This window comes from Rhinopithecus bieti, unplaced genomic scaffold (assembly GCF_001698545.2).
Source record: "Rhinopithecus bieti isolate Rb0 unplaced genomic scaffold, ASM169854v2 scaffold_4104, whole genome shotgun sequence".
Lineage (NCBI taxonomy): Eukaryota > Metazoa > Chordata > Mammalia > Primates > Cercopithecidae > Rhinopithecus > Rhinopithecus bieti.
In genome coordinates, this window is record NW_016804554.1 from 2322452 (window position 1) to 2349672 (window position 27221).

General features: G+C 35.8%; 1 protein-coding gene across 4 annotated transcripts in view; it reads left to right on the forward strand.

Moving 5' to 3' along the window:
• SLCO6A1 (solute carrier organic anion transporter family member 6A1) overlaps positions 1-27221 on the forward strand; it is a 125422-nt gene that overhangs the window by 37858 nt on the left and 60343 nt on the right. For all 4 annotated transcript variants that reach the window (XR_001884906.1, XM_017869171.1, XM_017869172.1 and 1 more), the window contains exons 4-7: positions 188-284; positions 16096-16217; positions 17386-17495; positions 26719-26863. Coding sequence is in view for 3 of the 4 variants with exons in the window: in XM_017869171.1 (XP_017724660.1) it covers positions 188-284; positions 16096-16217; positions 17386-17495; positions 26719-26863 (474 nt within the window). In the remaining variant the exon portion in view is untranslated. The remainder of the gene's footprint in view (positions 1-187; positions 285-16095; positions 16218-17385; positions 17496-26718; positions 26864-27221) is intronic.

The window sequence follows — 27221 nt, forward strand, 5'->3', positions numbered from 1 at the left end:
GAGAACATAATGATGTTTGGTTTTCCATTACTGTTTTTCTCTCTCTTTTACTGGTTTTGTTTCTCTGGAGAACTCTGACTAACACAGAATGCTATGAAAAGCTTTCAGAAATAATCAATTTCAGTCCATTTTTATCATAACAAAGCTGGCTTATGAAATTGCTTGTTGTTCATTGTTTATTTTACAGGTATTGCAGAATGTACATCAATGATTGGATATGGTATGGGTTATGTGATAGGAGCACCACTAGTTAAAGTCCCTGAGAATAGTACTTCTGCAACAAAGTAAGGCATTATTTTTTCTTTCTTTTGTTTACATTGTATAAAATATTTACTAAATAGCTACCATAGCTTACAAATAAACACACATATTTAATTTGTAATAACCATAGTTTTAGAAGAAGTATATGCAAATGTGACTTATATGCACATATTTGTACACATAAATACATCTAAAGTATACATCTTAAACATTTTTAAGTGTATAGTACAGCACTGTTAACTATGTGCACATTGTTTTTCAATATATATCTAGAATTTCTGCATCTTGCAAAAAGGCAGTCATTGTTTTACTTTCTGTTTCTGAGAGTATGACTGTTTTAGACACCTTATAAAACTGGAATCATGCAGTATTTGTCTTTTTGTGATTGACTTATTTCACTTTAAATAATATTTTGAAGTTTCATGCATGTTGTAGCATATAACAGGATATCCTTAATTTAAGGCTGAATAATACTCCACAGTATTATTGTACATACCACATTGGCTTTATTCATTCATTTTTCAATGGACATTTAAGTTGCTTCCAGTTCTTTACTATTGTGAATAATGCTGCAATTAATACAGGTGTACAAATATCCCACAGATATCCTGTTGTCAATTCTTTTGTATATATACTCAGAAATTGGATTGCTAGATCATAAGGTAAGTCTATTTTTCCAATTTTATTTTTTGAAAAACTTTTATACTGTTTTTTATAAAAACTGCACCGTTTTACATTCCTGCAGTGCACAGGTTTCCAATTTCTCCACATCCTCACCAATACTTGTTTTTTCTGTTTGTTTGTTTTTCTGATAGTGACCATCCTAATGGATCCAAGGTGATACCTTATTATGGTTTTGATTTGCATTTCCCTGATTATTAGTGGTGTTGAGTATCTTTTCAATGCTTCTTGACCATTTGTATACCTTCTTTTATCAATCCAAGTCCTTTGGCCATTTTTAATTCAGCTTGCTTTTTTGTTGCTGTTGGGCTGAAGTTCTTTATATATTCTGCATATTAGCCTCTTTTCAATACATGGTTTGCAAATGTTTTCTGCCATTCTGCAGGTTGCCTTTTCACTTCACCAATTGTTTCCTTTACTGCAAAAAAGTTTTTAAGTTCTGTGTAGTGCATTCATCTGTTTTTGGTTTGCTGCCTAGGCTTTTGGTGTAATATCCTAAAAATAATCGTCAAATCCAATGTCACGAAGCATTCTCCCTATGCTTTCCTCTAAGAATGTTATGGTTTCAGGCCTTGTGTTTAGATGTCTAATCCATTTTGAGTTAATTTTTGTATATGGTGTAAGGTAAGGGTCCAACTTCATTCTTCTGCATGTGGATATCCAGTTTTCCCAGCATTGTTTTTTGAAGACAATTCTTTGCACATTGCATAGCATTGGCACCCTTGTCAAAGATCATTTGACCATATATATGAGGGGTTATTTCTGGGTTCTCTGTTCTATTTCATTGGTCCATGTGTCAGTCTTTATACCAGTACCCTACTGTTTTGAGGACAGTAGCTTTGCAATATATTTGAAATCAGGAAGTGTTATGCCTCCAACTTTGTTTTTCTTTTTCAAGACTGATTTGGCTGTTCAGGGTCTTTTCTGATTCCACATGAATTTTTCCTATTTTTGTAAAAAATGCCATTGGAATTTTGATAGGGATTGCATTAAATCTGTGTTTCATTTTGGGCTGTATAAGCATTTTAACAATATTCTAATTCTAAGAATATTAATATTAACTCTCGTGTTTAATCCATAAACATGGGATAGCTTTACATCTATTTGTGTCTTTACTTTTTTTCAGCAATGTTTTATAGTTTGCAATGTGCAAGTCTTTCTCCTTGTACACTGTTCATTGTTAGTGTATGGAAATGCAACTGATATTTGTGTGTTGAGATTGCTTCCTGCAACTTTACTAAATTCATTTAGTAGTTCTAATAGTTAGGCATACGGTATGTGTATGCATGTATGTATGATCCTTAGGGTTTTCTATATATAAGATTATGTCATCTGAGAACAAAGATAATTTTACTTCTTCCTCTCCAATTTGGATGCCTTTTATTTCTTTTTCTTCTCCAATTTTTCTGGCTAGGACCTTCCAGTACTATGTTGAACAGGGGGAGAACAAACTATGGATTTGTTCCTGATCTTAGAAAACTTGCTGGTTTTCACCATTGAGCATGATGTTAACTGTAGGCTTTTAATATAAGACCTTTACTAGGTTGAGGTGTAATTTCCTTGTATTCCTAGTTTTCTCAGTGTTTTTGTCATAAAAGGGCATTGAATTTTGTCAAAAGCTTTTTCTGAATCAATTAATATGATCATGTGGTTTTTCTCTATTATGTTAATGTGGTGTATTATACTGATTTATTTTCATATGCTGAACCATCTTTATATTCCAGGAATAAATCCCACTTGACTATGATGTATAATCCATTTAATATGCTGTTACATTCAATTTGCTTGTGTTTTGATTAGAATTTTTTTCATCAGTATTCATCAGAGATATTAGTCTGTAGTTTTCTTGTAGTATCTTTGTCTAGGTTTAGTATTAGAGTAGGTTTGCCACATAGAAAGAATCTGAAGTGTTCCCTCCTCTTCAATTACTTGGAGGATTTTGAGAAGGATTATTGTTAATGCTTATTGAAATATTTGGTACGGTTCTCCAGTGAAGCTATATGGCCCTGGGCTTTCCTTTTTTGGGAGGTTTTTGACAGTTGATTCAATCACCTTACTAGTTACAGGTCTGTTCAGATATTTTATTTCTTTGTCATTTTGTTGGTAGGTTGAATGTTTCTAGAAATGTATCCATGTCTTCTAAGTTATCTAATTTGTTGGGATATAATTATTCATAGTAGTTTCTTGTGATTCTTCTTATTTCTGTGGCATTTAGTTGTAAAGTCTTCCACTCATTTCTGATTTTTGTTATTTGAGTCTTATCTCCTTTTTCTTAATTTCTCTGGCCAAGGTTTGTCAATTTTGTTAATCTCTTTTAAAAAACTATCTCTTTGCTTTGTTTATTTTCTCTATGGTTTTCCCAGGCTCTGTTTCATTTACAGTAATTCTGCTGTAATCTCTGCTATTTCCTTTCAACAGTTTTATAAATATATATTTTAAAACTGTATTTTAATTATATATTGGGAACTAGTACCATCAGTTACCTCCTCTTCAACTTTTCTTGTTCTCTTTTTGAGATGATGGAGTTAATTAAGGAGCTATACCTACCACTTTAAGAAAATAGAGAAGTGAACCTTCCATTTCTGAAATTCTGAGTTCATATGAAGGAAGAACTAGTAGAAACTGAGATACCAAAGAATGGTTCCATGGTTGTTTATTGTTACAGATACTACCTGGAAACTATCCTGCTAGGTCCCCTGGCAACTCACTTGGGTTCTTACCTAGCTAGTATAAATTTTTGGTAACTACCAGACAAATACCATAAAAGGGAACAGGTAAGTTTTCAGGGAATAAGCTGTGTGCTGAATATATTTTGTTTGCCTCTCTAAATTTACTCTTCGTCTTTCTAACATCTTCTCCATCCTCCTCTGCTCAGGGAGGCTGACCTGTATTGACAGCCTCAATGTATTCCTCTGTACTCTAGATTTCACTTAGGTTTTGCCACTGAGAGTCACTGGCAGATGAGAAGGCAGAGGAAGCTTAAGATTACGGCATTTATTCTTTCAGGTTCTTCCTGAAGGCTTGTACCTAGATTGGTTGTAATTCTCTTCTGAAGGTCATGGCTATCAGGAGGATACTCTCAACATTTATTAAGCACTGTTCCAATGACATTCAGGGCTGTGATAAGAGGTTGCTACTATTGCTAGCCCCAGAATGTTATACTATGCCTTGTTATTTTCCCTGAAGTCTGCCCACATTACTAAAAATATTTCCCTTATCCCTCTTCAAATGATCTAGTGTGAGTTAAGTATACATTTTCTACCAGGATTCTGAGTGATATTAGAAGTAGTATCAGAAGTAGCAATAGGGTTCCAGAACTATGTTAATGTTTGTGTGCACAGATATTCTTGCTAGTGATAAATTGGACACAGTTATTAAAATTATCACAGGTTGTGGATTGGGATTAAGGCTTTAGGAAATTAAGTGGGCATAGCATTTAATTCAAATGACAAAAGTAATTTTAAAAAATTCTGTGTTGTATGGGTTATTTTAAAAATGCTAGAGAATATTTCCAGAGAAAAGGAAACATTTAAGGGTGTGAATGTTCAGAAAGGAATGGCCGCTCCATTATGGCTTCACTAAACAGTGGCCTTAAGATACAGGAAATCCTTCTAGCAGTTAGAACTTCAGGCTGTCCTGTATTAAGGTTGTCCACTTAATATAGGAGAGATGGCCTGAGGTATAAATATCTAATGATTTGTATTCAGCTTCTTTGGGTAGTTAGAGACTTAGAGCAAGACTGGAAAATACGTGATAAGAAGAACATGTGATTGAACCTCTCTGAAGGGGCACATGAAGAAGGGATTTACTTTGGAAGGTTCTCAAGTCAGTTGAACAATATGACCAATCCTGTTAATGTCAGTGAGCCTCCATCTCTTTTTTAAAAACCAACCTAGGTCTTCATTAATGGGCTCATGTGAAAAATGACCATAGAGAAATCATTACAACTCATGAAAGAACAACCATGCCCCAAGAAAGGAGACAACAACAGCTAACTCCACTGCCTATAACATCCTGGCTAACAGAGGTCCTGAGTCTCTCCACATGACACCTTTATTACAAGCACAAACGACAATAGAGAAAACTGGTGCACTAAACAAAACTACAACCAAGGACCTTAACAGAGTCCACTGCATTCCCCTGCTACCTCCACCAGAACAGGTGCCAGATTCCATGGCTGAGAGGCCTTAAGAAAATCACATTATAGGACTCTTTAGAGACACTCCCCAGTACCAGCCTGAAGCCTGGTAGTTCCACTGGGTAGCTAGACCAGAAGAGAAATGATAATCGCTACAATACAGCTTTCAAGAAGCCCCATCGCTAGGGAAAGCAGGAGAGCACCACATCTCCTGCTCAAGGGAACACTCCATGAGACAAAAAAATCCTTCAAAAAATTAGTGAATCCAGGAGCTGGTTTTTTGAAAAGATTAACAAAATAGATAGACTACTAGTAAGACTAATGAAGAAAAGAGAGAAGAATCAAATACACACAATAAAAAATGATAAAGGGGATATCACCACTGATCCCACAGAAATATAAACTACCATCAGAGAATACTATAAACTCCTCGATGCAAATAAACTAGAAAATCTAGAAGAAATGGATAAATTCTGGGACACATAGACCTTCCCAAGACTAAACCAGGAAGAATTTGAATCTCGGAATAGACCAGTAACAGGCTCTGAAATTGAGGCAATATTTAATAGCCTGCCAACGAAAAAAAGTCCAGAACCAGACAGATTGACAACTGAATTCTACCAGAGGTACAAAGAAGAGCTGGTACCATTCCTTCTGAAACTATTCCAAACAATAGAAAGGGGGAGGGAATCCTCCCTAACTCATTTTATGAGGCAAGCATCATCCTGATACCAAAGCCTGGCAGAGACATAACAAAAAAAGAGAATTTTAGGCCAGTATCCCTGATGAACATCAATGCGAAAATCCTCAAGAAAATACTGGCAAACCAAATCCAGCAGTTCATCAAAAAGCTTATCCACCATGATCAAGTCAGCTTCATCCCTGGGATGCAAGGCTGGTTCAACATATGCAAATCAATAAACAAAATCCATCACATAAACAGAACCGATGACAAAAACCACGATTATCTCAATATATGCAGAAAAGACCTTCAACAAAATTCAACAGCCTTTCAATCTAAAAACTCTCAATAAACTAGGGATTGATGGAACGTATCTCAAAATAACTATTGATGACAAACCCACAGCCAATATCACACTGAATGGGCAAAACCTGGAAGCATTCCCTTTGAAAACTGGCACAAGACAAGGATGCCCTCTCTCACCACTCCTATTCAACATAGTATTGGAAGTTCTGGCCAGGGCAATCAGACAAGAGAAAGAAATAAAGGGTATCCAATTAGGAAAAGAGGAAGTCTAATTGTCCCTGTTTGCAGATGACATGATTGTATACTTAGAAAACCCCATCATTTCAGCAACACGAAATTCTCCTTAAGCTGCTAAGCAACTTCAGCAAAGTCCTCAGGATAACAAAATCAATGTGCAAAAATCCCACAAGCATTTCCCTATACACCACGACACAGACGCCCAAAATCATGAGTGAATCTCCCATTCACAATTCTCACAAAGCGAATAAAATACCTAGGAAATCCCAACTACAGGAGATCCGTGAAAGGACCCTCTTCAAGGAGAACACAACCACCTGTTCAACAACATAAAAAAGGACACAAACAAATGAAGCCTATTCCGCTCATGGATACCGAAGAATCAATATCACCGAAAACCTGGCCTACGCCCAACGTAACTTATAGATCTAACTGCCATCCCATCACTACCAACTCGACTTCTTCACAGAATCTGGAAAAAACTACTTTAAACTTCATGTGAAACCAAAAAAAAAAGCCTGCACAGGCAAGGCAATCCTAAGCCAAAAGAACAAAGCTGGAGGCATTGAGCTACCTGACTTCAAACTATACTACAAGGCTACAGTAACCAAAACAGCATGGTACTGGTACCAAGACAGACACATAGTACAATGGAACAGAACAGAGGCCTCAGAAATAACACCACACATCTACAACCATCTGATCTTTGACAAACCTGATAAAAACAAGCAATGGGGAAAGGATTTCCTATTTAATAAATGGTGCTGGAAAAAGTGGCTAGCCATATGTAGAAAGCTGAAACTGGATCTTTTCCTTACACCTTATACAAAAATTAACTCAAGATGGATTAAAGACTTAAACGTAAGACCTGAAACCATAAAATCCCTAGAAGCAAACCAAGTACCTGCTGTCTTCAAGAGACTCACATAATACATAAGGACTCACATAAACTTAAAGTGAAAGGGTAAAAAAAGATATTCCATGCAAATGGTAACTAAAAGTGAGCAGGAGTAGCTTATATCAGACAAAAGACAAAAAGACTTTAAAGCAACAACAGTTAAAAAAGAAAAAGAGGGATATTATAAAATGATTAAAAAGTCTAGTTCAACAGGAAAATGTCACAATCCTAAATATATACACACTTAATGCTGGAGCTCCTAAACTTTTAAAATAATTACTACTCGATGTAAGAAATGAGATAGATGACAACACAATAATAGTGGGGCTTCAATACTCCACTGACAGTGCTAGATAGGTCATCAAGACAGAAAGTCAACAAAGAAACAATGGACTTAAGATATACCCTAGAACAAATGAACTTAACAGATATTTACAGAACATTCTACCCAACAACTGCAGATATATTATTTTCATCAACACATGAAACATTCTCCAAGATAGACTGTATGATAGGCCATAAAATATGTCTCGGTAAATTTAAGACAATCGAAAGCATATCAAGTATCCTCTCATACCACAGTGGAATAAAATTGGAAATCTACTCCAAAAGGAAGCCTCAAAACCATGCAAATACATGGAAATTAAACAACCTGCTCCTGAATGATTACTGGATCAATAATGAAATCAATATGAAAATTAAACATTTCTTTGAACTGAACAATAATAGTGATACAAACCTATCAAAACCCCTGGGATACAGCAAAAGCAATGCTAAAAGGAAAGTTTATAGCATTAAATGCCTACATAAAAAACTCTGAAAGAGCATGATTAGACCATCTAAGGTCACACTTCAAGGAACTAGAGAAACAAGAATGAACCAAACACAAAATCAGCAGAAGTAAAGAAATAACAAAGATCAGAGCAGAACTAAATGAAATTGAAACAAAAAATACAAAAGATAAATGAAACACAAAGCTGGTTCTTTGAAAAGATAAACAAAATATATAGACCATTAGTGAGATTAACCAGGAAAGAAAGATGATTCAAATAACCTCAATTAGAAATGAAATGGAAGATATTACTACTGATACCACACAAATACAAAAGAACATTCAAGGACACTGATATGGTTTGGCTGTGTCCTTACCCAAATCTCACCTTCAATTGTAATAATCCCCACATGGTGAGGATGGGGCCAAGTGGAGATAATTGAATTGTAGGGGCAATTTTCCTCATACTGTACTCGTATGTAGTGAATAAGTCTCATGAGATTTGATGGTTTTATAAGTGGAAGGTCCCCTGCAAAAGATCTCTTGCCTGCCACCAGTTTTGTTATTTTTTTAAAGAGATTCTCACCCAGGCTGGAGTGCAGTGGTGTAATCACAACTCACTAAAGCCTCGATTCCTGGACTCAGGTGATCTTCCCACCTCTAGAGTAGCTGGGACTACAGGCATGCATCATCATACCAGGATAATGTTTTTGTATTTTTGGTAAAGACGAGGTTTACAAAGGAATCAGAACTTCATATACACCATATGCAAAAAATCACAATATACAAAAATCAACTCAAGATAGATTAAAGACTTAAATGTAAAACCCAAAGCTATAAAAACCCTAGAAGAAAACCTAGGCTGTACCATTCAGGAATAGGCATGGGCAAAGATTTCATGATGAAGACACCAAAACAATTGCAATAAAAGCAAAAATTGATGATTGAGATCTAATTAAACTAAAGAACTACTGAACAGCCAAAGAAACTATCAACAGAGTAAACAGACAACCTACAGAATGGGAGAAAATTTTGACAAACTATGCATCTGACCAAAGTCTAATAATATCCAGCATTGATAAGGAATATAAATTTACAAGAAAAAAAAAAAAACTCCATTAAAAAGTGGGCAAAGGACATGAACAGACACTTCTCAAAAGAAGACTTACATGTGGCCCACAATCATATGAAAAAAGTCTCAACATCACTAATCATTAGAGAAACGCAAATCAAAACCACAATGAGATACTATCTCACATAAGTCACAATGGCTATTAAGAAGTCAAAAAATTACAGATGATGGTGAGGCTGTGGAGAAAAAGGAACTCTTTTACACTCTTGGTGGGAGTATAAATTAGTTCAACCATTGTGGAAGACAGTGCGGTAATTCCTCAAAGACCTAGAGACTGAAATACCATTCAACCTAGCAATCCTATTACTGGGTATATACCCAAAGATAAACATCATCCAATTAGAAAGACACATGCATATGTATGTTCATTGCAGCATTATTCACAATAGCAAATAAATAGAATTGATCTAAATGCCCATCAGTGATAGACTAGACAAAGAAAATGTGGTAAATACACACCATGGAATACTATGCAGCCATAAAAAGGAACGAGATTGTGTCCTTTGGAGGGATATGAATGGAGCTGGAGGCCATCATCCTTAGTAAACTAATGCAGGAATAGAAAACCAAATACCATATTTTCTCTCTTACAACTGGGAGCTAAATTACGAGAACACATAGATACATAGATGGGAAAAACAGCTGGGGCCCACTGGAGGGCAGAGGGTGGGGGGAGGAAGAGGATCAGAAAAAGTATCTAATTGATACTAGACTTAATAGCTGGTTGATGAAATAATATGTAAAACACCCCCCCACACACACACATTTACTTATTTAACAAACCTTCACATCCTGCACTTATACCCATGAACTTAAAATAAAAGTTAAAAAGAAAAAAGAGAATCACAGTACTAACTAATACGAATATTCTGAGTTACTGGTTGGGGAGGAATGGGTTTCTGCTATATAATAGCAGAGACAGGCGTAACTTTGTTTGAAATCCAGGGGATTTATTTGATTCTTAGTATTCACATTGTCCAGTAGTTCTTTTTAATGAATAACTGCCTCAAGTCATTAAAGAAAAAATACCACAAAGGCTCAGATCCTATAGGAATGATAGTTAGGGTCACCTCACCAGTTGAAGTATTCTTTCCAACCAAGGTACTAGCTGAGGGTAAGGTATTCATAAAATAGATGGTGAACAAAGGAAGATGTGATGGTAACCTCAGACCTTGTCACTACTAATGATGCAGGGACAGTAGCAACTAGGTTTTTTGGTAATTTTCTTCTAATTTTTATTCTTCTAGGTTATATGATGAGCCCTGGTAATGGTAACTATTTTAGACATAATACCTTTCTCTCAACATACTTGAGACAAATAATTTGAGATAAATACGTGAGGGCACACTATTAATTTGAGAAATGATACTAGGAAGCATGATAGGGTAGTGTGGAAATAAGCACAGGAAGTTAAAGAAGACAATAAAGTGTTCGTTATATTGAGCAATTTACTGTTTGGGGCAACTAGGACTCAATCCCACTGGAGAACTCTGGTGGACAGTGTAAGATAAGAGTTATCCCAGATATATATATATATATATATATATCTCCACTAACTCCTGGAAATTGTTGGTCAAGCGATGCTCCTGGAGTTAATATTCAGCCCTAGGATTTCTGACCTGCTCTCTGAGAACTGGGCCAAGCATAGAGTTCCTGCTATTCAAAGTTATTCATTTGCTATATATGGGAGTGGTGAATGCCTAGGTGACATAATACAAATGGGACACTAACAATGTCTTCTATAACAATGTTTTAGTTTTCAGTTGTAAATATATTTGAATTGTTATAATGCCATAATTGTATAATAGCTAACAGGATTTGGTGTAGTTATCTCAAGAATTTTCTCACCCAAGAATTTTATTTTTTCCAGCAAAGAGCACGAATAGATTCTGAGGTACAAAAGTGATACCATCAGTTTGCTGCTATAGTTGCACTCTCTACTTTTCTCCACTCTGCTCTGTACCTAAAGAGGCTGACCTATTATAGACGACATCATTGGTCTCCTTTACAATCTAGCTTAGTTTTAGGCTTGGCTTGTGAAGAGCACTGGCAAGAGATCTGAGAGCATGAGGAAACTTAAATCTGGATATTTATTCTTTCCTCTCCTTTCCTGATGAATCTCAATGGCTTGGTGGTGTCTCTTTAATAAAGGCTACATTTGTCTTATGACCCTCTGACACAATCACCTGTAGAGTTCACTTCACTCTGTCTCCTCTTGCCTCTTCAGGCACCTTTTCAGGTGGTAATGGCTGTCTTCTGTTGCGAGACCCAGGATACCATCTCTTCCTATTCAGATTTAAACTTTCCTTATGTCACTTAGTCTCTTTTATTAAATTACTCAAAGGAATGTATTATTAGAACTCAGTATGTATGCTAGCCTTCTGTATTTTTTTGAAATTACTGCTTATATCCTGTCTTATTTTTATATTGGTTCATTATTTCTTATAGATTTATAAAAATTCTTCACTTATTATGGATATTAATTGTTTGCTAGACCTATGACAAATAATTTCTCCCAATCTGTCCTTAAACTTTGTATATGGTATATTAAACAAACTTTAAAAGTTTTTATATCATCAAATATATCAATATTTTTCTTTCCATAAACTTTGAATGTTCTTTCTTTCTTAAGAAGTTCTGTTTTTTTTATTTCGATAGTTTTGGGGGAACAGGTGTTAGGTGAATAAGTTCTTTAGCGGTTATTTCTGAGATTTTGGTGCACCCACCACCTGAGAAGTGTGCACTGTACTCAATGTGTAGTCTATTATCCCTCACCCCCCATCCTACCCTTCCCTGCAAGTCCCTCAAGTCCATTACATTTCTTCTTATGCCTTTACATCCTCATAGCTTAGCTCCCACTAATGAGTGAGAACATGCCCAATTCCGTCCAGTTGCTGCAAATGCCATTATTTTGTTCCTTTTTTTTTTTCTTTTTTTTTTTTTGAGACTGAATTTTACTCTTGTCGCCCAGGCGGTAGTGCAATGGCACGATCTCAACTCACTGTAACCTCCGCCTCCCGGGTTTACGCAATTCTCCTGCCTCAGCCTCTCGAGTAACTGCGATTACAGGCATGTGCCACCACGCCCGGATAATTTTGTATTTTTAGTAGAGATGGGGTTTCTCCACGTTGGTCAGGCTGGTCTTGAACTCCCGAGCTCAGGTGATCCTCCTGCCTCGGCCTCCCAAAGTGCTGGGATTACAGGTGAGCCACCGTGCCCGGACTATTTTGTTCCTTTTTATGGCGGAGTAGTGTTCCATGATGTACATATACCACATTTTCTTTATCCACTCATTTGTTGATGGGCTTTTAGGCTGGTTCCATATTTTTGCAATTGCAAGTTGTGCTACTATAGACATGTATGTGCAAGCGTCTTTCTCATATAATGACTTATTTTGTTCTGGGTGGATACCCAGCAGTGATATTGTTTGATCCAATGGTAGTTCTACTTTCAGTTCTTTAAGAAATCTCCATACTGTTTTCCACAGTGATCATACTAGTTTACATTTCCACCAGCAGTGTAAAAGTATTCCTTTCTCACCACATCCACACCAACATCTACTAATTTTTATTTTTTAATTATGGGCATTCTTGCAGGAGTAAGGTAGTATCTCATTGTGGTTTTAACTTGCCTTTCCTTGGTAATTAGTGATATTGAGCATTTTTTCATATGTTTGTTGGGCATTTATATATTGCCTTTAGAGAATTGTCTCTTGATGTCTTTTGCCCACTTTTTGATGGGATTTTTTTTTTTTTCTTGCTGATTTGTTTGAATTCCTAGTTGATTCTGGATATTAGTCCTCTGTCACATGCATAGTTTGCAAATATTTTCTCCCACAAGGTGGGTTGTCTGTTTTCTCTGCTGATTATTTCTTTTGCTCTGCAGAAGCTTTTCTGTTTAATTAGGTCTCATCTTTATTTTTGCTTTTGGGATTTGCTTTGGGATTCTTGTTCATTAACTCTTTGCCTAAGCCAATATCTAGAAGAGTTTCTATGATGTTATTTTCTAGAATTTTTATGATGTCAGGTCTTAAATTTGAGTCTTTGATCCATCTTGAGTTGATTTTTGTATAAGGTAAGACAATAAGGTAAGACTTGAGTCGATTTTTGTTTAAGTGGGCAATGAGGATCCAGTTTCATTCTTCTATATGTTGCTTGCCAATTATCCAAGCACCATTTGTTGAATAGGATGTCCTTTCCCCAATTAAAGTTTTTGTTTGCTTTGTCAAAGATCAGTTGGTTGCAAGTATTTGGCTTTATTTATAGGTTCTCTATTCTGTCCCATTGGTCTATATACCAGTAGCATGCTGTTTTGCTGACTATAGCCTTGTAGTATATTTTGAAGTCAGGTAGTGTGATGCCTCTAGATTTGTTATTTTTCCTTAGTCTTGCTTTGGCTATGCAGGCTCTTTTTCAGTTCCATGTGAATTTTAGGATTGTTTTTTCTAATTCTGTGAAAAATGATGTTGGTACTTTGATGGAAATTGCATTGAATTAATAGATTGCTTTTGGCAGTATGGTCATTTTCACAATATTGATTCTATCCATTAATAAGCATGGAATGTGCTTCTATTCATTGATGTCACCTATGATTTCTTTCAGCAGTGCTTTGTAGTTTTCCTGGTAGTGGTCTTTCACCTCCTTGGTTGGGTATGTTCCTAAGTATTTTTTATTTTATTTATTTTATTTTATTTTATTTTATTTTATTTTATTGCAGCTGTTGTAAAAAAGATTGAGTTCCTGATTTGTTTATCAGGTTGGTCACTGTTGGTGTATAGCAGTGCTACTGATTTGTGTACATTGATACATTATCCTGAAACTTTACTGAATTCATCAGTTCTTGGAGCTTTTTGAATGGGTCTTTATGGTTTTCTAGGTATATGATCATATCATTGGTGAACAGTAACAGTTTGACTTCCTCTTTACTGATTTGGATGCACTTTATTTCTTTCTCTTGTTTAATTGCTTGAGCTAGGACAATAAGTTCTTATGCTCTATAAACTTATTAAAATATTTGACTATATTTTTTCCAGTACTTTTATAAATGTGTTTGTATGTTGATATTTAACATTCAATTTCAGTTTATTTTTGCATATAAGAGGCATGGGCCAAGCTTCTCTTTTTCCTTCAAGAGGATATCTAATTGTACTGATGACATTTATCTATCATTATGTGTTTTTTATTGATACTAAATACCATCTTCGTCATAAATTAAAGTTACCTGTATCCGTAAATTTCCTTCATCTCATTTAATTTATTCCCTGATACACATTTCTATTCCCATGCCAATGTTACAATATTTTAGTTACTAAAGCTTTATTGTATAGTTTGCTATTCGGTAGGAGAAATATCCATTTATTACTGTTTTTTCATGCAACATTGGGGCTATGTTTGCAAAATGACTCTTCAATCTAAATTTTATAATCTCAGGTTTTAATCAAAGCATTTTGATTTGAATTACTTGAATTTATGGACCACATTAGGACTGTTATCTTTTCATGCATATGGTATGTTACTTTCTTTTCTCTGTTCTTTTATACCCTTCAATAAAGATTTATAATTTCCTTTATCGAACATATTCCATTAAACCTATTCCTAGGCATTTCATACATTTTTTAGTATTGTGAATGGAATATCTGTATTTTATATATAACCATTATATTGTTTATCGCAATTGATAGTTTTTTTAGTTGATTTCCCTACCTCTTTTGGGTACACAATTATATACACATATGTATTAATCACATGTAATATAATGTATATAGTTAGAATACATAGCTGGGTTCAAAAGTGAAAAAAACTCCTGACTATTATAACCAATGAGGAAACATACTCCCGTAGTGACAATCTGGAATTGAAACTCCCTGAGTGTAGCATATGTAGATATATATATATATGACAAGTGGGTAATGACAAGACTGCAACCCTAGGAAAATTAGAATTTCTACCCTTAATAATGAGTTGTCCCATCAGTGAATAAGACAGTGTACATTCTCTACATTCCTATGAAATACAAGGTCTGCAAGCAAGTTATTCAGCAGATCTTGGCTGGTAATAGAAACACCGATGAAAAACCAGCACTTCCAGAACTATGGTTCCCATGGATGTGAGCATTCTCCCACAGCAGTTGTTTGGAGGGGGTGTTAAATGTGTGTGGAGTAGAAGACAATGGTGTCTATGTATTAATCAACTCCCCCTAATCTCCTCCTTAAATGACAGAATAGCTTCACAACTATGAAAATTCTCCACAAATCCATGGCTTCAGCATTAATTGAAGACAAAGTATGCTTAAACTACAAAATAAATATGAGTAAATCTAGAATAATAACAAATCCCAGCATAGAATCCTTGACTTTCCCATATAACCTTCCCCACTGCAAGGCTTTATGGTGAGCAAAGGCAGATGAAGAAAAACTGCACAGAAGACAGAAGACAGCAAAGGGTCCTAAGGGTGATTTGGAATAATAACTAGAAGGATACATTCACACTAAATCTGAAAGTTCACAGAAGGGACTAGAAGAAAGGGATTTCAAAATATTTGTGATTGAAAGGATTAAATGCCATAAAAAGCTTCACGTGTGCAACATAAAGGGCCAGGTGTGTCATAAAGGTCTAAGTGCTTGACTTTTAAGAATGATTTTAAAGGAGAGGTGAGATTTTAAAAGATAGTGTTACAAATACATAGCTTCTGGTGGAGAAAAAAGTTAACTAGGAACAAACAAGTACCTTTTGCTACCTAAGTGGTGCCAAGAAAAAGAAGGAAAAGGGAAAAGATTAGGATCCTATAAGACAAAACAAGCACACAGTTGGGGACTCACAATTACTCCCTCTCAACAAAACAAACAATAGTGACAAATTAACAAAAAAAAATCCATTTCTGTCTCACTCTCCAACCCTCGCTCTCTCACTCTCTCCACTCTGTTTGATTATGGTTTTGTTGTAATCAAATACCTAAAGTTGATTATTCTTTTCATTTTTCTCTATTAAAGCACTACAGGCACAAATGGTAGTACAGAATGGCTATGGACTTGGTGGATTCGTTTTCTTTCTGCCACTCTCGTTGCATGGTTTACATTAATACCATTGTCATGCTTTCCACACAATATGCCAGGTGACTATAAAATGTAATTTATTAAATTGGAGGATAGTAGTTTCTTCCACCATGGTTCTTATTCTCATAGAATGACTATACTACATTTTTTATAAAATGGGTATGCCTCTCGCTGTAGTGGTTTGTCATAGAGATACAGTGTCAAGTGCTAGTGTTATTTAAGCAAATAAATTAGGATTACAGTCAAATATTATTGGATTTATGTACCAGAATGTCTTCTTCTTTTTATTTAGTTTTGAGACAGGGCCTTCCTCTGTCACTCAGGCTGAGTACAGTGGTATGATCACAGATCATTGCGGCCTCAAACTTCTGGGCTCAAGTCATCCTCCTGCCTCACCTCCAGAGTAGCTTGGACTACAGGTGCATGCCACCATGCTCAGCAAGTTTTTAAAATCTTTGCTTTTCTTTCTAGAGATAGAGTCTTGTTATGTTGCCCAGACTAGTCTTAAACTCCTGGCCTTAAGCTATCCTTCCACCTTAGCTTCACAACACATTGAGATTACAGATGTAAGCCACCACAACTGGCCCAGAATTTCATTATAATTAGTGCATATTTTTGTTTCTCATTATTTCCTTTTAATAATGCTTTATATGTATAGTTCATACAGTGTCTTGAAAACTGAAGCATATTTAAATCTACTTACCTAGCATTTAATGTATTGACTACCTTAGAATTGTTGTAAGATAAAATAATAAGTGTTAAAATTTTCTTGGAAACACTGAAAAATACATCTAAAGTCAAAGAAATCAAATACTATCCTGATTATAGTACATTTCATTGGCACAAAAGAGTTTTAGTTATATCCAAAGATTATTCCCTCATATTTTAGAGCAAATCAAGTGTGGCTAAATTTTAAAATAAATTAAAATTTTATTTACTCAGTCACAGGAGCTACATTTCAAGTATTTAATAACCTCGTGTAGACAGTGGCTACAGTATTGGACTGTGCAGATATGGAAAGTTTTCATTATTACAGAATGTTCTTCAGGACAACACTGTTTTAGAAGATTGTGTCTTTTGATTAATGAGATTGACTTTAGCTTGTTCAAAAATCACTCATTTGCCATTTCAGGATCAACTAAATGTATTAGGGTGTGTATGTATGTTTTATGTATGGGTTTTAGTTATTTGAATATGTCATAAGTTTTTTTACTTGTTTATATATAGGTTCAACACGGATAAAAGCTGCGAAACGTAAACAGCTTCATTTGTTTGACAGCAAACTTAAAGATCTGCAAGTTGGAACTAGTATCAAGGATTTATGTGCTGTTTTATGGGTAAAGTAAAATATTTTGCTTGAATAAGCCAACTAAGTTGACCTGTGTAATTTTCTAATAGTGAACTTATGAAAATACCCATAAAGGGTTCAACCTAAATCTGGGTGAGACTTTTGAAGTCTTTTAGCTAACTTATTCACTTTACAGATAATAAAACATAGGGCTGGCTTTGCTAATAACTTGACTAGAGTCAGAGATTGGCACCAGGTATTTTCCTTCTATTTCTTTTAATTTTATATTATTTTGTGTTTATTTTTTCTCTGCAGAAATAAATAAGGCATTTAATGGGATGACATATATGTATCAACATTATCTTTTTTATTATGTTTAAGTGACTCAGAACTCTAGAAGTTGAAAAATAGTCCCACAAACATCATGTTTTGTGGAAAATATCTCAATATTAAATGAAGAAAATCTTTGTTTTTCTAAGTGAAACAAGGTCTACAATATAGACATTGTGGAGTTAAAAAACACCAACTTTTAAATAATAATTTGACTTTCCATTTGTTTTCTCTTCTGCTATTCATAACTTCATCCATTCTGTTGTTTGCAGAATTGTATTTCTCATATACAGATTTTATCAAGTCATTTCTCAGATTACTTGATAGATGAATTTCATACCTTTTAGTAGGACTTTGAAGATCCTTTGCAGTAGCATCCACTGAATTTTCCTATCCCATTTTCTTAGAATTTTATCCCTGTCTCCTCCACATTCCAGCCACTTGGTCTTTCCTGGAAACATTAGGTAATTTTATAGTCCTGTATTTTGGTAGATGCCAATCTCTGTATTTAAAATGTCGTTCTCTCTCTTCTCTATTATCAAAAAAACTCTTTGTCAAATCTTACCTTATATTCCCAGGCAAAATGAGTTTCTCCCTCCTTAATGCTTTCATAGATCTTTGTTATAACATAATAAGATATATTTATATGTGTGTGTGTGTGTGTGTGTGTATTCTTTTTGTTATACTGGTTTAATCCTAAAACAAATGTATATGTTGTATAAAATCAGAAATATGTTTACTTGTTTCTATTCTGTGTTTATCTTTTAGTCAAATCAAAAGCCATCCCTCCTAATTGATTACATTTAATTCAGATTTTATTTAGCTTTAATTTTATCAAAATATTACATGTATATATATTTTAACAATACAGAAGCCAATTAGTTATAATCTCTTTCATATTGTTAAAATTAACACACAATTATTAAAACACTTCAAAAAATTTAAACATGAGTGTTTTAAGGTTTTTTTGTTTTAAGTTTACTGCCAGAAAAGGAAAAAAGAAAACCAATCCCAATTCTTCTTACTTGGAAATGGAGGGTTTTATTATTATTATTGTTAGACAGGATATAAAATAATATAATGCCTGGTAACAATCTTAGACTTCTGAATAACATCTATCTGAGCAGATAACTAGACAATATCTGATTTCCTTTTAAAGTTTATCAGAAGGTGGAACTTTTAGAATTGCAGAGCGAGAAACGTGGAAAATCCTGACCTCCAAAATGTGGTGGTAAAAGTGGCAGAATTGTCACCAACTATTTTGAAACTCTGGAAATTAAGCAAAGGCATACAGTACATTGAAAGCACTTATTCAAGTGTTATTGAACATCGGTTAGAAGAGTAGGGTCTGTGGCATTTAAATTTGGGACTGCATCCATTGTCTTTTCTTCCTTCCCTACCCTCCATGTCTTGGTAACAGTGAAGGCTAATGGTCTTCCTGCCACTTGACGTGGTTGATCTAGTTTGGAGCTCCATGGAAAAGTCCTGGGACATTGTAGTTAGCAATTACAATATTGGTGGCAAATCTTTGGAAAAGGCTGGCATCATAGCCACCGAAGTCAGCAATACTGGTTAGGGTAAACAGTAAACCAGCCAAAAATGTAAAATATACATCTGGCCAATGATACTAGGCTTTGAAAGCTTTAATATATTCATGGGGATCTGAAAGGGTTCCCACACTCAGGAGAGGTCAGAGATGGCCTCAGTTACCTGCTGGTTCCTGGCTGAGCACAAGTCCCTACATAAACAAAGTGAAAGTCAAAGCAGCCTGTAAACTGCCTGAAACTTGAATATGTGATCCAATCCATGTACAGATCCCCTCAGCAAAAACTGGAAGCCCTTCTGGCTCAAGACATTTAAGTAAAACCCCTGCCCAATTATTGGGTGGCCATCAAGGTATGCTGACCCTGGGCGACTCCTGGGAAGCCAGGCTTAAAAGTGAAGAAAATAATTAAAAATAGAACGTAGGCTTCAGTGGCTGCACACTCCCAGGGAGATAGAATTTATTTAATTAGTCCTGAAAAGTAATAAACAAAAGACAGAAAATAGCAACAACACAACTCCTGCGGGTGGAAGTCAGAATCCAGAAAAGCTACAATGTATTATTTGAAGTGTCCAATTTTCAACAAAATCTCATGAAAAATGCAAAGAAAGAAGACAATGTGACTCATATAAAGAAAAAAGTCAGTACAAACAGTCTCTGAGGTCGCTCAGATATTGGATGTGGTAAACAAAGACTTCATGTAAACTATCATAAGAATGTTCAAAAGAATTTTTAAAATGTTTGATTATTTTCCTTTTTTTTTTTTTTTTTGAGACACGGTCTCACTCTGTCACCCAGGCTGGAATGTAGCAGCATGATCATGGCTCACTGCAACCTCAGTCTCCCTCAGTCTCCTGAGTAGCTGGGACTGTAGGTGCACCTCACCACACCCAGCTAATTTTTAAATTTTATGTAGAGAAGTCTCACTGTGTTGCCCAGGCTGATCTTGAACTGGGCTTATGTGAGATATCTCTGATTTTAGATTAGGGAAAGAATTGCACAAAAAATTAGGGGAAACTACATAACCAACGTTTCCTTTTATCTTAATAAAAGAGTGGAAAATTGACTGGAAAATAAGAAAACTAAAAAAGAGTAGTTTGAGGAACTTAATTTGCTAAAGGCCAATTGTCTTTCTCTATTAATTCTATAGTTCTATCCCTCCTGGTTCATGACATTTGGTTTGGATCATTTTCTTGAAATCCAATGGCTGCTTAGAAACTCTTGACACAAGGACTACTAGAAAATCCTTCCAACAAAGAAATCATGTATCACCATCATTATAAGACTTATTGACTAGGAGCTGGCTTAAACATACTTTTCCTGAGTGTCTAGGCATAGATTTTAAAAAATAGTCTTTTCTTGTAATGAATTTTTATTAAAGTGAGACAGAAAATTAGCTATTTTTTGAATGAATTATCTACTCTTACCATGTTTCTTGCAGGTCATTATATTTTAAAACATTTTCCAAAAGGAAACGAAAGAGTTTATGAGAAATAGGAACACGTTCACACTGTTGGTGGGACTGTAAACTAGTTCAACTGTTGTGGAAAACAGTGTGGCAATTCCTCAAGGATCTAGAGCTAGAAATACCATTTGATCCAGCCATCTTATTACTAAGTGTATACCCAAAGGATTATAAATCATACTGCTATAAAGACGCATGCACACATATGTTTATTGCAGCACTATTCACAATAACAAAGACTTGGAATTAACCCAAATGTCCATAAGTGACAGACTGGATTAGGAAAATGTGGCGTATATACACCATGGAATACTATGCAGGCATAAAAAAGGATGAGTTCGTGTCTTTTGTAGGGACATGGATGCAGCTGGAAACCATAATTCTCAGCAAACTATCACAAGAACAGAAAACAAAACACCACAAGTCTCACTCATAGGTGGAAAACTGAACAATGGAACACTTGGACACAGGAAGGGGAACAACTCACACCACAGGGGCCTATTGGTGGGTGGGAGGGAGGGAGAGGGAAGGGATAGCATATAGGAGATATACCTAATGTAAAATACGAGTTAAATGAGTGCACCACCAACAATAGCACATAAATAAATGTAACAAACCTGCCGTTGTGCCATTACCCTAGAACATAAAGTATTATAAAAAAGAATACAGTAATTTAAATAGATTTAAATAGATAAAGATGCAAGTAAAATAAAATATAAAAGCTAAAACAAATACAAAATATTTAACGTTTTATGAAGCTGTAATATCCATGAGGTTAAAAGTTATAAATGTAAAAGTAGTTGGAATTAGACTTTAAGAACAGAAAGTAGAACAGAGGATAAGAACAAAAGCTACCTCTCTATAGCTATAAGAATAAAATGGATTAGAAAAGTTTAAAAAAGAATAAAAACATAAAGTTCGGAGGTTAGGAAAGGTCACGGAAAAGCAAAAAGAAAAAAGAAAAAAGAAAAAAAATCCTGTATGGAATTTGGTGGTAAGAAATAAGATTTTATAGAGGAAAGCCTCCCTCTAAATGTGTGGAACAGAGAGCTCAACCCTCTTATCCTTTTTCTTCATCTCACATGTAAGTTTCCTGCCTTATTAGAGGGACTATATATTTGCATAATAGGACTCAGATGAACAAGGAAGTGTCAATGAATATTATGATATTAAAAATCTTGTCAACTGTAAAAGACAAAATGAATGTGAGCTATTATTGCTATGTGACTGTTAATTGTTGACAAAATAAATCAAAAAAGCTGCTGTCTAAATTATTTAGTCATCTGCCTATTGCTATCATAGAAAGAAGAGTCAATATAAATCCTATTTAAATAACATAATGTTCAAAACTCTATTAGAGAGTGCCAAGATGTCTGACTAGAAGCAGCTAGTGTATGCTGCTTTCACGGAGAGGAGATAGAGTGGCAAGTAAACACTAGCTTATCAACTGGCTTGTCCAGGAGGACACATTGGGATTCATCAAGGAAGCAACATGACCCATGGAGAAGAGGGAAGTCTGAGACAGGACAGTTGCCCACCTGGGATTGGTGTAGAGCCATGGTAGGCTCCCCATGGAGGGGAAACAGCAAGTGAGTGAGAGCTCCCAGGTTCCCACACTTCTGCCACAGATCTTTGCAACCCTGGGCACAGGAGATTCCCCCAACCCACTCCATCCAGGGTCTCCAGACTGACATGAAGAGCTGCATGGAGCCTGTGAGAGCTGCTGTTCAGGCACATGCTAAATCCCGGGGCAGCGGACTCCTGAACACCCCTATGCTAGCCTCTGTGTTTCTGCCAGTAAAGGAGGCCAGGTTCTCTCATAAGCCCCCAGGATAGGGGCCATATCCACAGTGCTGATAAGCAGATGGACTGAGGGCCTAGCCTCCACTACACCTTGCCAGACAAAGCCCACTGGTGTGGGATGCTAGCACAGACAACCCACCCCTGCCTGAGCTCTCAGACTGGTAGCAGCTCTGTTTATCCCTGGGATGGGGCTCCCAGAGGTAACAGACAGGCCTGCCATTTTTGACCTCTGTTGCCCTCAGGCTCGATAGGGAGCAGTGAGCTTAAGGACTATTGCAGGCCTCCTGTGCAGTGAAGCTTCCTTATATAAAAGCGACCAGATTGTTTTCCACATGGAATCCTGCCCCTGTGACTTCTCGCTGGGCAGGGTCTTTCCACCTGGGCCCCCATCACGGTCACCCTGCCCCAACCTGAGCCCTTCGGTTGATGATGGCTCTGCATTTCTCTGGGGAGGAAATTTCAGAGACAACTCACAGCTGCAGTGGTACCACGGTTACTATCCTTGGGCTAGGAAAGAGATAAAGGGTCTGAGTGCTTTACTCAAGGCATGCCATGGCTGCCCTGTGGAGAAAAGTCCTATCTTTCTTGCCTGTGAGCCCCCTGCCTACTACTAGGCAGGGCACCTGATCTTGGCCTGCAACATAGCTGCTACACCTTGGGCTAATCATACCAATTGGCTACTGCTCTGTGTTTCTCTGGAGTGGAGCCCCAAGAGATTAGTGAAGGGCCCTCTGCCATTGCCACTGGCAAGATCCTTGCCCCTGGTGCCTCCAAGCCAGGGAGGGAAGAAAAAGCATGAGCTTGCCCCAGGGCTATGGTGCACAGCCCAGAAATGCCAAGCTGAGATCTGCAGCCAGTGCTTGTGGGAAAGGAGCCCACACTCTCAGAGCACTGAGAGAGCATGGCTGCCAATACAAGGAAATACAGAGGAGCTGCATGGCTGAGCAAGAGCCCACTGCTGGCCACGATGTTTAAGTGCCATCTACTGGATTGCAGCCCAAACTTCAACACCAAAAATACTTGGCTAATATATCCTGCTGTGAAACCAAGCACAGGAATTCTGTCACAAATAAAGATGCTGCACAAAGCCTTGGCCCCTGAAAACATCCAGAAATGAAGTCAATTGACTCTAGTCAAATTACACCATGGTTAAAGGAACATAGCCCACACACTCTTTTTACTTCCAAACAACTTCACTAGCTCCCCAGCAATGCTTATTCACAAGGATGAAATGGCTGAAATGATAGAAGTCAGAATCTGCATGGAAATGAAGATTTTAGATATTCAGAAGAATGCTGAAACCCATCCCAAGGAATATAAGGAATTCAGTAAAATGATGGAAGTGATGAAAGATGAAGTATCAATTTTAAGAAAGAACCAAATCTAGATGATATAGCTGAAAAACTCACTACAAGAATTTCATAACATAATCTGGAGTATTATTGGTTGAGGAAAGAATCTCAGAGCTTGAAGACCAGTGGTTTGAATTAATTCAGACAAAAATGAAAAAGAATTTTACAAAATGAACAAAACCTCAAAGAAATATGAGGTTATGTTAATAGACCAAATCTATGACTCACTGGCATCCCTGAAAGACAGGGAGAAATAACAAGCAACTTGGAAAACATATTTGAGGATATTGTCCACAAACATTTCCCCAATCTCACTAGGGAGGTCAATATAAAAATCTGGAAATTCAGAGTACCCTTGTGAGATATTATACAAGATAACTATCCCCAAGAGACATAGTTATCAGATCCTCTAAGGTCAATGCAAAATAAAAAACACTAAAGGCAGCTAGAGTGAAGGGAAAGGTCACGTACAAAGGGAACCCCATCAGGCTAACAGTAGACCTGTCAGCAGAAACTCTACAACCAGAAGAGATTGGGAGTCTGTATTCAGGAATTTTAAAGAAAAGAAATTAGAACCAAGAATTTCATATCCAACCAAACTAAGCGTCATAAGCCAAGGAGAAATAAAATCCGTTTTAGACAAGCAAATGCTAAGGGAATTTGTTACCAGCAGGCCTGCCTTAGAAGAAGTTCCTAAGGGGATGCTAAACATGGAAATGAAACACCATTACTGACCACCACAAAAACACACTCAAGTACATAGACCATTGACACTATAAAGCAAATACACAATCAAGTCTACATAACAACCAGCTAACCACACAATGATAGGATCAAATCCACACATGCGAATATTAACCCTGAACAGAAATGGATTATAGCTCCCACTTAAAAGGCACAGACTGTCAAGTTGGATAATGAAGCAAGACCTAACTGTATGCTATCTTCAAGAGACCCATCTCACATGCAAGGACACCCATAGGCTCAAAGTAAAAGGATGGAGAAATATCTATCAAGCAAATGGAAGGCAAAAAAGAGCAGGGATTGCTGTTCTTATTTCAGACAAAACCAACTTTAAACCAACAATAATCAAAAAGGTTAAAGGAGGGCGTTACATAATGATAAAAGGTACAATTCATCAAGAATATCTAACTCCCCTAAATATATATGCAAACAACACTGGAATGCCCACACTCACAAAAAAAGTTCTTAGAGACTTATGAAGAGACTTAGATAACCACACAATAATAGTGGGAGACTTCAACACCCCACTGACAGTATTGGACAGATCACTGACGCAGAACACTAACAAAGATATTTGGGACCTAAACTTGACACTTGACCAAATGTACCTAACGGACATCTATGGAACACTCCATCTAACCAAAACAAAATATACATTCTTCTCATCTGCACATGGTACATCCTCTAAAATTGACCAATCAGCCATAAAGCAATTCTTAACAAATTCAAATAAAATGAAATCATACCAGCTGCACTGTCAAACAACAGTGCAATAAAAATAGAAATTGATATCAAGAAGATCTCTCAAAACCATACAATTACATGGAAATTAAACAATCTGCTCCTGAATGACTTTTGGGTAAACAATAAAATTAAGGCAGAAATCAAGAAATTCTTTGAAAGTAATGAAAACAAAGATACAACATACCAGAATCTCTGGAACACAACTAAAGCATTGTTAAGAAGGAAGTTTATAGTGCTAAACACTCACATAAAAAAAGTTACAATATCTCAAATTAACAATCTAACATCACACCTAGGGAAACTTTAAAAACAAGAACAAACCAACTCCAAAAGTAGCAGAAGAAAAGAAGGAAACAAAATCAGAGCTGAACTGAACAAAACAAAGATGAGAAAAACCATAAAAAGATCAATGAAACAAAACGTTTGTTCTTAGAAAGAATAAATAAGATTGATAGACCATTAGCTAGACAAATAAAGAAGAAAAGGGACAAGATATAAATAAATACAATCAGAAATGACAAAGGGGAAATTACCACCAACCTCACAGTTATACAAAAACCCTCAGAAACTATTACAAACACCGCTATGAACACAGACTAGAAAATCTGGAAGAAACGGATAAATTTCAGGAAGTATACAACCTCCTAAGATTGAACCAGGAAGAAAATGAAACCCTGAACAAGTATTGAGTTCCAAAATTGAATCAATTATAAAAAAAAAAAAAAAAAAAATGAACCAGAAAAGACTCTGCATGAGACAGATTCACAGCCAAATTCTACTAGACACAGAAAGAAGAGCTGATAACCAATTCTACTGAAACTAGTTTTTCATGAGTATTGCTTAAATTTTCTTTGTTTTGTGTTTTAGTTGAATAAAAAAGACTTGCTTAAAACAATAAGTAGACAAGAAAAAGTAAGGATAAATTCTAGATATATGGTTAATAATTTACCTATTTTCTCTAATCTTTACAAAAAAAAATTCCAAGCCCATAAATAAAATTAAAGTAGTATGAAGAGCAAATCAAAATTTAGATTGTCAAAAATAACCTTTCTTTTATAGAATTTGTATATTGATGAATCATAGATTGCTGTTTGGATCTATCTTATCTATCTATCTATCTATCTATCTATCTATCTATCTATCTATCATCTATCATCTATCTATCAATTATCTTTTCAGTTTAGATTGGGAATGGTACATTTTTGTAGACAGATCATTAGCATTTCATTCTGTCTGTTTCTCTTTATCTAACAAAATAAAATAATTGATATATAACTTATTTTTATTTCAGATTCTGATGAAGAATCCAGTGTTAATATGCCTAGCTCTGTCAAAAGCTGCAGAAGTTTTAGTTATTATTGGAGCTGCTGAATTTTTGCCTATATATTTAGAAAATCAGTTTATGTTAACACCCCCTGTGGCAACTATACTTGCAGGTAGAGTTACCTTCTTATTGTGTCATTTCAAAATTTTTCATTGTCTTGTTTATGTACTTATGAAATATGAAATACATGAAATAAATAGAAATATAAAGAATTATATACCTAGGTATGATTTGTGCAAATTTTACAAATATGAGCACTTTGCCATCATAATGTCAATATTTTTGACATATAAATCCTAGTAAAACCTCTGTATTTCTCCTTTATCCCATTTATCTTCATTCCTTTCCACAGGTAATCACTCTTTTGAAGTCAGAGTGAATCATTCCCATGTATGTTTGTACATCTTTACTGCTTATGTGCTTGTCTATATACATCTATTTCTAAAATCTATGTATCACTTTATACATAC